General features: G+C 44.5%; 1 protein-coding gene across 1 annotated transcript in view; it reads right to left on the bottom strand.

Moving 5' to 3' along the window:
- Positions 1 to 11598, bottom strand: part of UACA (uveal autoantigen with coiled-coil domains and ankyrin repeats) — a gene marked incomplete at its 5' end in the record, with an annotated part of 17231 nt that extends 5633 nt beyond the window's left edge. Inside the window, 14 exons of the mRNA XM_008939117.1 lie at positions 1195 to 1247; positions 2231 to 2267; positions 2470 to 2568; positions 3059 to 3091; positions 4127 to 4234; positions 5838 to 5924; positions 6313 to 6350; positions 6782 to 6963; positions 7905 to 8011; positions 8117 to 8187; positions 8663 to 8720; positions 9304 to 9368; positions 10911 to 10999; positions 11465 to 11598. Of these exons, the coding sequence (XP_008937365.1) occupies positions 1195 to 1247; positions 2231 to 2267; positions 2470 to 2568; positions 3059 to 3091; positions 4127 to 4234; positions 5838 to 5924; positions 6313 to 6350; positions 6782 to 6963; positions 7905 to 8011; positions 8117 to 8187; positions 8663 to 8720; positions 9304 to 9368; positions 10911 to 10999; positions 11465 to 11598 (1161 nt within the window). The remainder of the gene's footprint in view (positions 1 to 1194; positions 1248 to 2230; positions 2268 to 2469; positions 2569 to 3058; positions 3092 to 4126; positions 4235 to 5837; positions 5925 to 6312; positions 6351 to 6781; positions 6964 to 7904; positions 8012 to 8116; positions 8188 to 8662; positions 8721 to 9303; positions 9369 to 10910; positions 11000 to 11464) is intronic.
- Between the last annotated feature and the right edge of the window lie 668 nt (positions 11599 to 12266).

Genomic DNA, 12266 nt, shown 5'->3' with positions numbered 1-12266 from the left:
ACTAACTTTTCTCTTTCCCAGTCCCCAGAACCTACTGACATCAAGGTGCAGGTATAGTATACTCATTTAATTTCTCCTGTTACACATTTATTCACTCATCTGCTTGAAGAAATGTAATTTAAGAGATTATCCCCATCCTTCAAGCTTATGAAAATGATTTTTAAAGGATCTGGAGCAGACTATGTCATGGATAACAGAAGCCACTCTGAAAAGCCTGAGGAAAACAGTCATTTAATTTACTGGCCAGTAAAGGATAGCTCAAAAAAAAAAAACCCAATCCAGTTTTGCCCTCCTGCCACGTGGTCTTCACTGCCAACCTCCACTTCACTACCAGCCATGTTGGTTGTTTCATGGCTTGCTCCAATGAACTCACTCACATTCCAAGGACCAGCAACCAGATTCCAGACACGACCATCTTAAACCAGCTTAATTCCTGCCTGAGACATTGTCTGGGGGTTGTTGGTTGGATTTTTGTGCCTACCCTTTCCCTTTTTTCCCCCTTTAAAGAATTGCACATCAATTCACTGTAAACACCAAGAACAGAAAAAAAAAGAAGTCCTAAGACCACTGGGACAGCCTTCCATAAAACAAAGCAAAAGAGACTGGATTATTCTGTCTTACCAGGACATACAAAATAGATACATGGTGTGAAACCTGGCAAGAGAGTGCAGGAAGTACAGATGGATTTCCAGGCATCGCTCACCTCTGGAAGCATTAGAGCTGAAATACTCATGTGTAAGAACAGTTTGTTGGTTGGGACCAATCCCTGTCCCACTGTAAGGGTCTGATGGACCTTGTCTAGAACTGAATTGTTGCTCTGAAAGGCAGCCAGCTACCAGCAAACCAAACCAGCAGGAAAATAAAAGTCTGCTGAATTTTAGCTGAATTTAAAGCAGAAAAGAAACGAGGGAGGTGCAAACCCACTTGCAGTTTACAGCGACTGCTGATCCAGGAGCCTGTTGAGTCAGTTTGACATTTCTACAGACCATTCAGCACCCAACAATCTCACAGCCTCTAAAGCTGTGTCACATACAGAGCTCTAGAGGGCACCAGCAGCTCAAAATCCACATTGCAAAGCCAGTAGTGCTGGAAATGCTGCATTCAGAGGCAATGGTTAATATATATGTGTGTTTATCAGTATGTTTAACTCTCCAAGCAGAACAAGATGCTCTCAAGTGGCAAAATATTTCTTACCTGTGATTCCACAGCAAACACTTGGCCTTGTTTAAGTAATAAATCTTCTTTTCCTAGATTTGGAAAGCAAACAGCATTTAGTCTCTGTTTAACACCAGTAACAATCATAAGGACTAAAATTTTCCCTCCTAGTTTTGGGGTGTTCAGTGGGACTGTGCCAGGCTGCAGGTTGGTGTTCAAGTACTTGGTATCAGAATAATTTTGGTTGGAAGAGACCTTTAAATTCGTGGAGTCCAACCCTTCCCCAGCACTGCCAGGTCCCCACTGCCCCGCGTCCCTCACACCACATCTCCACGGCTTGGAAACCCCTCCAGGGGTGGGGACTCCATGGACAGTCTGGACAAGCTCCTCCCCTAAGGGAAAAATACCCTGAGTACACCAGGCTGGGCAAACTGCTCTGCAGAACAGCCACCCTGAGCTGGCTGCATGCCTGCACATGAACACACCAGGGAAGAGCATCTCCTTCTGCTCCAAATAAGTGATCCTTGCTGACAGGCAGCAAACAGCTCACGACAGATTAGCTAACATTTTAAGCTACAAAAAGAGCAAGACAGGCAGGTAACCAAGTTAGATGCCAAAAGCTTCAGTTTCTGGAAATGGAATAATTTCTGATAGAAGTATAAACCAGGGTCTTGTGGTTAAAGCCACCTTCAAACCTTCTTGCACTCAAGCTTTCCCAACCACCATAGTTTTGTTGTCATGAGCTAGACAGGGGTGTTGTTTAAGATGGGAAGAATGGGAAGGGGAAGACTCAATGAGGAGCACACACCTTGCCCAGCTTGTTTTGCATGTTGTTGGAGGATGTAGCAGAGTGACAATGCACATTTCACAGGACTGGTCACTCGTAAGCCAGTCCCATCACCAGTGCCCTACACCCACATACAGACAACTGCACCCAGCTGACTGCATTCCAGGGTCTGAAGTGTGGGGACACACAGAGTTAAGACCAATAAAAGGAAGAGAAGACAGGAAAAAACTTCACCTATGTATTCTAACAGTCCATATGTGGCAAGTTGGAAGAATGAAGTGTACTTACTATTACCAAAGTTACTTCCAGGTCCCACAAAATCACCCTAAAAGCAAACAGCAAGAAAAAAAAAAAAAGCTGAAAAATCAGCTCAAGTTTTTACTATATGCTAAGCTGGGGATTGAAGGGCAGGGAAAGCTTTTACAGCAAGATAATAATTTAAGGACTTTCAAAAGCTTAAGATTGCTTAAGAATTTACTACTGTAAATATCAATTGCTATATGACATTTTCAAAGCAATAAGCTTACTTCATAATATTTGAGTTTAGCTTTGAGAGCTTCAATAGTTCTTAAGCTTTCTTCCTGCTGTTTTTCCTTGGTAGCTAGGATCTTCTTCAACTCATCCTTCTGAAAGAGAAAGAGTGCCAAATAGCCAAAGCCACAAGAACAGACAGATTTATAAGATCTCAAGCAACTTCGAGAGTTTAGGGCAAACTTCAATCAAAAATCAGCACTAGAAAGAATCCCCAAATTTTTTGATTCTGAAGTTCTGCCACAACACTGCTCCTCTACAAAAGGAGTCCTGAAGAATGAGTCAAAGGAATATGAACCAACAATTTTCTATTCACTTTTTCACATTTATTAGTCTTGAATTACTGAAAGTCACAAAAGAGATGCTGAAAATATTATGGCCCCTGCTTTAAAGGGGGCATAGGGATTAGATATATTATTTATGGTAACAGAAATGCTGGGCAGCAGGGGTAGGTATCAGCTGAGATTTCATTTAGCATTTCAAGAGGGCTTTTCTTTTCTTTAGAGTTCTAAATACCATGACTTAGAGCAACAGCCTCCTCCCCTGTTCCATAGCTCTATGACACTGTAAGGTGATATATCCTACCTCATTTTCAAGATCATCTGCAAACATTTGCTCCTGCAAAAATAACAAAAAAAAAATCCCCCTACAAATCATTTTTTTTTCAATATATGAACACAGTTTATCAGCTGACAAGTCTACCCCAGCCTCTAATGCTACATGCTTCTGACTGTTCCCCCTTCACTCCCCAGCTAGGCAAGAGAGATGAGAGACAAACAGAAGTCAAAGGTGTCTGACAGAGCAACATCTCACCATGAGGAGATTGGAATCTCTTAGCAACTCTCTAGACTGCACACTACTGAGGCAGAAAGGTGCAGTTTTGCAACAGAAGTTTGCTGATTTTGGAAAGTATGAAGGAATTTGTCTGTGGGTTTTGTTTGCTTTATAAAGGCACTGTTTAAGAGAGAAGTTCAGACCAGCCAGTGATCCCAAGAAGAAACATTCCCATTATCCACGTGTCACATTTAGGGGAAGCTGCATAGAGTGTTTAAAAGTACAAAAACACAGTGAAGTAACCAATGTGAGCCTCCACCAACCAACCCTGGGGTTTGGGTTTATTTCCTCATCTGTACTGGTCAAACCGAGACCTCTAAAACGAGGGAAGCTTTTTTTTTTTTAAAAAAAAAAAGCTTAAGTGTTTCAGATTTGGGTGAGAAATTCCTTACTGATAACCTTTGGCTTTGCCAATTGAAGCTTTTTCTCTGTGTTTCCACTTACAGTGACAGCTGGAAGAGAAGCAGGGGCTGTGATAAAGTACTGACACACACCACCTACATTTAATTGTGCAGATGAAATTTAGTCCCCAGATAACAACATGCTGGAGCATTTATCAAGTATAGCCATAAATGTTACTGCACAAATTCAGGACTATTAGTGAATGATGTCTCAGGTCTCCTCACATTTTGAATATTCTTACAGGACCAAAGGCTTTTTCAGCAGTGGAAAGTGATTAGATAGAAATAATTCAGAGGAAAGCAATGAAAACTGCATCCTAATTACAGGTGCTTTCCTTCCTACTTCTGCCAGCCTCCACTGGCACCATCAGGTCCTTATCACAGCCTCCAAGTCAGGTTGTCTCACCACCAGGTTCACCTCATTCAGCTGCAGTTGTAGCCCACTGATTCTATCCAGCAGCATCCTCTGCTCCTCTTGCACTTCTCTCATTCGATCTTTCAGATCTTGATTCTCTAACTCCAGTTCCTTAAAAAATAATAAATAAATACAGATTAAACCCCACAGCACCACACTAGGGAAACCAGAGAATCTGAACTAATGGTTTTAACAGCCATTGAGGACACCAAGCCTTGCCTAACAAGTCCCCTCATGATTCTGGGGCTCTCCTGGAGGTCTGCCTCATTCTCAAGGTTTACCCAAGAGCAAGCTCCACACTCTCCAAGCTTTCCAGCTCTAAATAGCTCATTCTTGACTAAGTGCACACACAGGTTTGGGGCAGAGTAAGATGATGTTCAGTGCTGATGCACTCATGACACAGCTGATCTGCTGTCTGTTAACAGGTGAAAATAACCCATGTTAAACCAGCTCCTGAAACCCAAGCACTGCAGCCAAAGGTGCAGTGGAGGAGCCTCACCAGCACAGAGCACAGCAGCCTCTGAACAGACTCACTGTCCCAGCAGCCACAGGAGTCACCCTGGTACCACCTCAGGAATCCAGCACGTGGCAGGACAAGTCTTTGTACTGGCCATCAGGCCAGGGCTCATGTGCAACCAACACCATGTTTAACTCTTGCCTGATAATCACTGCCTTACCTGTGGTGACCACTGTAGCTTGGAGAATCATAGAATCATTAAGGTTGGACCTCTAAGATCATCAAGTCCAGCCATCAACCATGACCACGTCCTCAAGTGCCACATCTACATGTTTTTTGAACACCTCCAGGGGTGGGGACTCCACCACTGCCCTGGGCAGCCTGGCACAGCCCTGGGCAACCCTCCAGGGGAACAAATTGTTCCTCAGGGACAACCTCAGCCTCCCCTGGGGCAACTTGAGCCCATTTCCTCTTGTCCTGTCATTTGTTCCTTGGGAGAAGAGACCAACCCCCACCTGGCTCCAACCTCCTTTCAGGGAATTGTAGAGAGCAATAAGGTCTCCCCTGAGCCTCCTCTTCTCCAGACTAACCAACCCCAGTTCCCTCAGCTGCTCCTCATAAGGAGAAGTTGCATTTGGAGATCTTTATTACAAAGCATTGCATAATGAAGGCCCTAATTTTTCAGTGGTTTGTTCCCTGTAGTTTAAAACACTGTTTACCTTTTTGAAAACTGTAATGACATAGTAACAAGATGAGGAAATTAATACTAATTAGTAGAACACACGTTCTACTATGTTCTAACTGTACCATTATGTACAGTTATATAGGTTGGTTTTAATAAGACACTTAAATATCTCTCTTGAAACTGTTAATATATATATAGATAGATCTTCCTGGTTTCACAGAACCATAGAATGGGTTTGGGTTGGAAGGGACCTTTAAAGGTCATCTAGTCCAACACCAGTTGTGACCCTCTGATTTTACTGTAGGCAGAAGCAGTAGACAGAAGGTGAAGAGAAGGGCAAGTTTAAGACATGAAGAGACTTGCAACTATTTGTTACACAAATATTGTTTTTCCTGAAAATGTTTACAGCTTATCTGCATGATCTCCACCTCGCAGTCATGCAATTAAGTTTTACGTAAATGACTTCTCTTAATGGAATGGCTAATGGTTGTTTTACAAGCACATCTTGTTGGTGGTTGCCTGGTTCCTCACCTGGAGGGAAGAGGCTGGTCACAGAAACTCCTCCCACTTACCTGAGCACTCTGTTCCTTCTGATACAGCTTCACGTTCACCTCCTCCTGCCCGTGCAGCCGATTCCACCTCTGGGACACGTTTGTCACCTGCCAGCACAACAGTGAAGTGTTAACTTGTACTCCTGTTGAGTTCTGCTCTCAGCCCCCGTTTCAGCTTCCACTGGGGGGCAATCCTACCAGCGTTCACATTTGGCCAGACTGCTTCTCAGTAAGAGGTCACTCATGATCTCATCTGGATGAGATCCCACCAAAGGGAACGCTTCTCACAGCTCTAATCCTCAATATGCCCATCATCAAATATTTGTCAGACAGGAAGAGCCACACCATCTGATTACAGAGGGAATCTTCTCAGCTACGTATGAGGTGAAGAATTCAGTAAATACTCAACTAATTTTGCATCACAGCACAATCTTAATCACTCTCTCAATACCAGAGATATGCTGCTTTAGGAGATCAACAGTAAAAGCAACTTTACCTTTTGTTCAGGCTGTCCTTTCCTCATGGTATCTCTTGCTAAAAAAGCACCACAAAAGTAGAAAGTTTAAAAAAAATGCATTTCATTCAGACTCAGGCAACACATTCAGCTAATTCCATCTACTTTCAGTCTTGGGAGGAAATGTTAAGAAGCAAAATTTGCCACCACCCCAGTTAATCAAATATGGAAACATCCACAAGCACAAAGTTTTTCTATAAATAAAGCTAAATAACTCCTCTGATCATACTGCAATATATCAAGGCATCAGAGCCCACATTTACCTTAAAAGCTCTACTAAAGCCAGACAAGCTCCAAAAGCCTTCCTTCCCCTCCCAAACAGTTTATCACCTTTTTATTCAAAGGTCTCCAGCTGCCCTCCAGGAAACACATCCTGAAGGCACAGCAGTGGGCAGACACACAATCCAAAAGAGAGAATCACAGTAAACAGTTAAAGCCACGTCCTCCATACCTTTTGTGGAATCCTCAGCAGCAGCTTTGATTAAAGCCAAGATGTCAATACTGTCCCCAATTCTGGCATAGTAAGCACAGTCGTGGCCAAGGCCATCAGTCAAAGCGACATCCGCGCCGTTCCTGAGCAGAACTTCCACTGCATCCTTGCAGCCATATTCACAGCCCAGCATCAAGGCAGTCCTGAGGAGAAGAAAGACAGGACTCAGAGACTCGGGGGTCTCATGCTTCAATGGAGCCATCACCTGCAGAAATAATCCTTCCTGCACGTGTGTCTCATGGCCATAACATGAGTCAAGGAGTCCTTCCCCTATCAAAAGGGGAAACTCAGCTTTTAAAAGTCATTTAGTCAGTGTTTAAGTATTTGTGAAATACCATAACAGCAGCATTGTCATGAAACCCAGCACAAACTTTCTGCCTTTGAGAGCCACCCAGTGTGAGCTTTCACCCAGTGTGAAAGCTCCTATGACTTGGGCTTTTTCTCCATTTAGATACAAATCTCAGCAGATACAACAAACACAAGAGGAGAAGTTTAGACAAAGTTGGGGAGAAGTGCTTGGGAGCCCTGGTGATGCCTTCCAAACACTCGCCAGCTCCACAACATGTCACACAAGGACCTGTGCTTTGTCCCACAGGAGCCTCTTGCTTGTTGGCCACCAGGTAGTCAGCCTCCAGGAAACAACAGGCAAAACTGCAGCTACAAATAGAACACTCCTCCCTGAGCCCCAACCAAAGCAAACTTTTCAAGGCCTTTAGGTCCCTTCAGAGCTCCAATGGGACTCAAGTACTTCTTGACCAAGCACCACTTTCACCATGACCCATTCTGTGTGTTGATCCCAAGGGGTACAAGATGCAGCTTTGGATAGCCAAGCCCTTCAGACAACCAGCTGCACTTTCTTTGCTGGCAGTAACAAGCCTGTATGCAGTTTAGATGCAAGAACAAGCAACAAAAAAGACCACACTTACCTGCATATTATGGAACTGGGACATCTACCTCTGAACTAAATCCCAGGTTCTTTTCCATTGAATTTAGAATAAATATATTCTGGAGCCTGAAAGCCAAGGGAGAGCTTTCTCCCCTTTAAACATCAGCAGGCATTCCAGCAACCCTCTGTGTGCATTACCTGTTTTGTTTGTCCCTGGCATTAACATCTGCTCCTCTGTCTATCAGCAGCTGACAAACGGTGGGACGACACATCTGAGTGGCCAGCACTAGCGGTGTCCTCCCATCCTGAAGAGAGGGAGGGGGAAAGAAATGAGGAAGGGGAGAGGAGGCAAAGAAAGCACAGACCTCCAGTAGGGTTTGTGCAGGAGAGTGCTACAAGCTGCAACTTACTCCATCTTTTGAGTTCACTGAGGCCCCGTGGTCACACAGGAGTTGTATGCTAGAGGAACAGTCTGACATAGCTTCCAAGAGAAAGAAAAGAGCAAGTTACACTGCTGAAATCTGCCATCATGACACCCCAAACACCTCCTTGGGCAAGCTTGTTTCACAAAAATTCATGCAACTCAAAGCATGACAGAGCTCTCACACAACCATCTCAAAAGCACATGAAAGAAATCAAACACTACTGCTTGAGACATGCACAGTGAGGGGACAGAACACAGAGTGAAGGTACCTCAGCCTACTAATGTCACTGCTCTAGAGCTCTGCCCATGACACTTGCTTTTCACCAAACAATTCATGGGCATCAGAAGGGACTTTCAGCCCTATAACCTCTGCTAAGGCCATTAATGAGCTTGTTGTTAAGGACAAATGTGGTGGCAACGTAAAACATTTCCTCCTACTACAGCCACCAAAATGAAGAGAGAAAAATTTGGCCCATTTGAAAATTGACTCTAGATTACACACCACAATCACCAGATAAGCAAAACCTTTTACCTGCATCATGAAGAGCAGTTCTTCCCTGAAGATCCACGTTCTCTGTTGGACAATTGTACTGTTAAAATAATTAACCCCAGTTATCAATCGGGACTCAGGCTGCACTTACAAAACATGAAATGTTTTGAGGTTTGAATTAAAGCAATTAAAAATATGATTGAAGAAAAAAAAAATTGGCATTTGTAGTTTACAAATACAGTGAGAGAGCTGAAAGGAAGAGCTAAGGGTACATGCACTGCAGTGCTCTAAACACACTGATCAGAAGTTGCACAATTAATACCATGCAATGAAAACGTGCAATTCATTTGCTCCTGGATGCAAACTTATTCAGAAAGGGAGAACTCAGAGACACCTCAAGAGCCACTCAGCTCCATTTGCTTTAAGAGGTAAAATCTACAACTTGATTTGTCTTTATGAAGAGACAAAACAAATGTTTATTTTATTTCAGCACTCTTTCAGCCACAACCTGTTATTTAATCTGAAAGGGTCTTTTCCCCCCATGACTCTCCTGCTTTTAAAAGGAATGTAACTATAAAAAGAGAGGAGTTGTATATCCCAAATTTGAATCGCTCTATTTAAAAGCACATTTTTCTTCTCAAGAATAAATACTGAAACAAACAACAAGTTTTGTTTTTCAGTACCTGCAACAGCTTCTGCAAACACAAAGCGTGTCCGTACTTGGCCGCCAGGTGCAAGGCGTTCCTGCCTGCAAGGAGAGACCAAACCTGTCTGTACAATGCCACACAGACCCTGAGACACCTCTCCTGCTGCCCAGGAAGTCTACTGCTAATCACAGAATCCTTCTGCTTGGAAGAGACCTTTCAGATTGAGTCCAGCTGTTCCCCCAGCACTGCCAGGTCCCCACTGCCCCGTGTCCCTCACACCACATCTCCACGGCTTGGAAACCCCTCCAGGGGTGGGGACTCCACCACTGCCCTGGGCAGCCTGGCACAGCCCTGGGCAACCCTCCAGGGGAACAAATTGTTCCTCAGGACCGACCTCAACCTCCCCTGGGGCAGCTTGAGGCCCTTTCCTCTTGTCCTGTCCCTTGTTCCCTGGGAGCAGAGCCTGACCCCCACCTGGCTCCAGGCTCCTGTCAGGAGCTGTGCAGAGCCAGAAGGTCTCCCCTGAGCCTCCTTTGCTCCAGGCTCAGCACCCCCAGCTCCCTCAGCTGCTCCTCCCCACACTTGGCCTCTAGACCCTTCCCCAGCAGCTCCGTTGCCCTTCTCTGGTCACGCTCCAGCCCCTCAAGGACCACCTTGGATTGAGGGGCCCAAAACTGACCCCAGGATTTGAGGGGTGGTCTTCCCAGTGCCAAGTCTAAGGGATCAAGCCCTGCCCTAATCCTGCTGGCCACACTAGTGCTGACACAAGGCAGGATGCTGGTGGCCTTCTTGGACACCTGGGCACATGCTGCCTCATCTCCACCTGACTCTCAACCAACACCCCAGGTTCTTTTCCAACAATCACTTTCCAGCCACTCTGCCCCAGCCTGTGGCATTGCAGGTAATCACACAACACTCATATGGAGTTAGTCTGTGCTTCACTAAAGCACTAGCAGAGTTTATTTCCTCTGTAGAAAAACAGTCATCTTCCTCCTCCATGATTCTGTATGCTTCAGTACTGCTCATCATGAGTTAGATGTATGAAATGTTACGATAGGCACCTGTCATTAAACTGATTTCATGACCAGGGACAGTTCAGATCAACATTCACATCAGTTTAGATACCAGTCCCTGTCCCCACCTCAGTTCTGTCACTGTTCTCACTAAGTCATCTCTTCTGTATTTACTTCACAACTTGCTGCAGTCTTTATTTTAGAGAAACTACAACCAAAGCTTCAGGTTCATTAATGAAATTAGTCTCAAAACACTCCCCATAAGCATTTAAAAGAAATCATCTGTCAAATGAAGGAGGAGGGTAGGTTATTCCTTTAATGAAGCTGAAAACAAGGGAATACTCCTCAGCCATGTTCAACTTGGGGATAAAGAATCTGAGGCAAAACTAGCACCCATTTTTAACTCCACAAACTGACATCCTGCTTGCAAATTCAGAAGGTTGTGCAGATGTGTTCTGAATGTCTGTGGGCTCAGTATGGGTGCATGAACCCCCATCATTTACCTCCAATCCTCACTGCACAAAGGATCCAGAAAGGAGGATCTATCCTGTAGCCCAGCATGATTCTACTCCAAAATAAAGACCAAGCTGAGAACTTTTGCAGGTTGCACTTGGAGGTTTGGACACCTACCTGCAGCATCAGTGGCTGTGATATCAGCTCCATGAATAAGGAAGGTGTTCAAGCAATCCAGGTTTCCCTTTGATGCCACAACATGAAATCTAAAACCAGAAAACACCTTGCTTAAACATCACTTGTTTATACACAACGATGACAAGATTAGCCAGGGAAGCCAAAGCCAACACCTGTACACTGAAGGAATCACACAGCACAAAGCCAGCACTCACAGCCAGCTCAGGACTTTAAGAAACAAGATTACTTTCTTGAGAAAAAAATCACCATTTACCTTTAAATAGCAAACCAGGTGAAAAAACATCCTGCTTGCCATGTCTCTTGACTACTCAAGCCTGGCAAGAGCAAGTATTTAAACACAGACCTTCACTTTGAAGTGAAGATTGAGAATTTCACATTCTAGCTCAGATGATGTTAGAATTTCACAGGATACATGACACAGATTTATGTATTAAAAAAAAAAAAAGAGGCTTTAGAGCAGCAGAAAGATTTAGGAATTGAGGAACCTCCAGCAGCTTCCAACCACCATTACTGGAGTCCTGGAAGTGACTTACGCAGATCTCCCCTCCACGTCCAGTTTAGTAGGACTGACTCCTTTTTTGGCAAGGATGGATGAAACCTTCTCCACATCTCCCCTTTCTGCTGCTTTCATTAACCTGTCATCGTATTTGTTCCAGTCTGGGTTCAGCTGTGCAAGAGAATTGGAAAAAGCAAGTGAGCTTCTGCTACCCTATCCATCTACCACTTCCACTAAAGGCCGAATCACACACAACTGCAGGGATACAACAAAAAATATCTTGGTTTGCAGCTAGGGTTGTACCTGTTAAGATATTTAGAGTTATTTCTGTATAAATTCACTGCAGCATTTCAGTCAGGCTGTTCATGTGGAACATGTGGTGCTCCGAGGCAAGCTGGTAAAGTCACTCTGATCCTAAAGGTCTCCTATGGTTTTCCACCAACCTTTTTGGTTTTCCTCACTCTGCTTTGTTCTAATCCACCGCTGATTTTTCAGGTTGGCAGTGACGAGATTATTGCAAGAAATGTAAGGGCAGTGAAGAGGGACTTTAGGGCCCTGGGACAGCTGGTTAGGGGGTCTGGAGTGCAAGTAGTGTTTGCCTCCTTACCTCCTGCTAGAATGGGTGTAGAGGTAAATAGGAAGAGTCTACAGGTCAACGAATGGCTACGAGACTGGTGCCAAAGGCAGGGCTTTGGATTCTTTGGTCATGGGCTGCTATATGAGGCACCTGGCCTGATGAAGGCAGGTGGGATGCACCTGTCCCAGAGGGGGAGGCGGCTTTTGGGGCAGGACTTTCAGCTGCAGTCTCACACCTACAGTCCTTAGTCCTCATGGGAGAT

The sequence above is a fragment of the Merops nubicus genome, unplaced genomic scaffold, assembly GCF_000691845.1.
Source record: "Merops nubicus isolate BGI_N331 unplaced genomic scaffold, ASM69184v1 scaffold4834, whole genome shotgun sequence".
NCBI classification, from domain to species: domain Eukaryota; kingdom Metazoa; phylum Chordata; class Aves; order Coraciiformes; family Meropidae; genus Merops; species Merops nubicus.
Note: the sequence above shows the minus strand (reverse complement) of the source record. Positions and strands in the feature narration are given on the sequence as shown.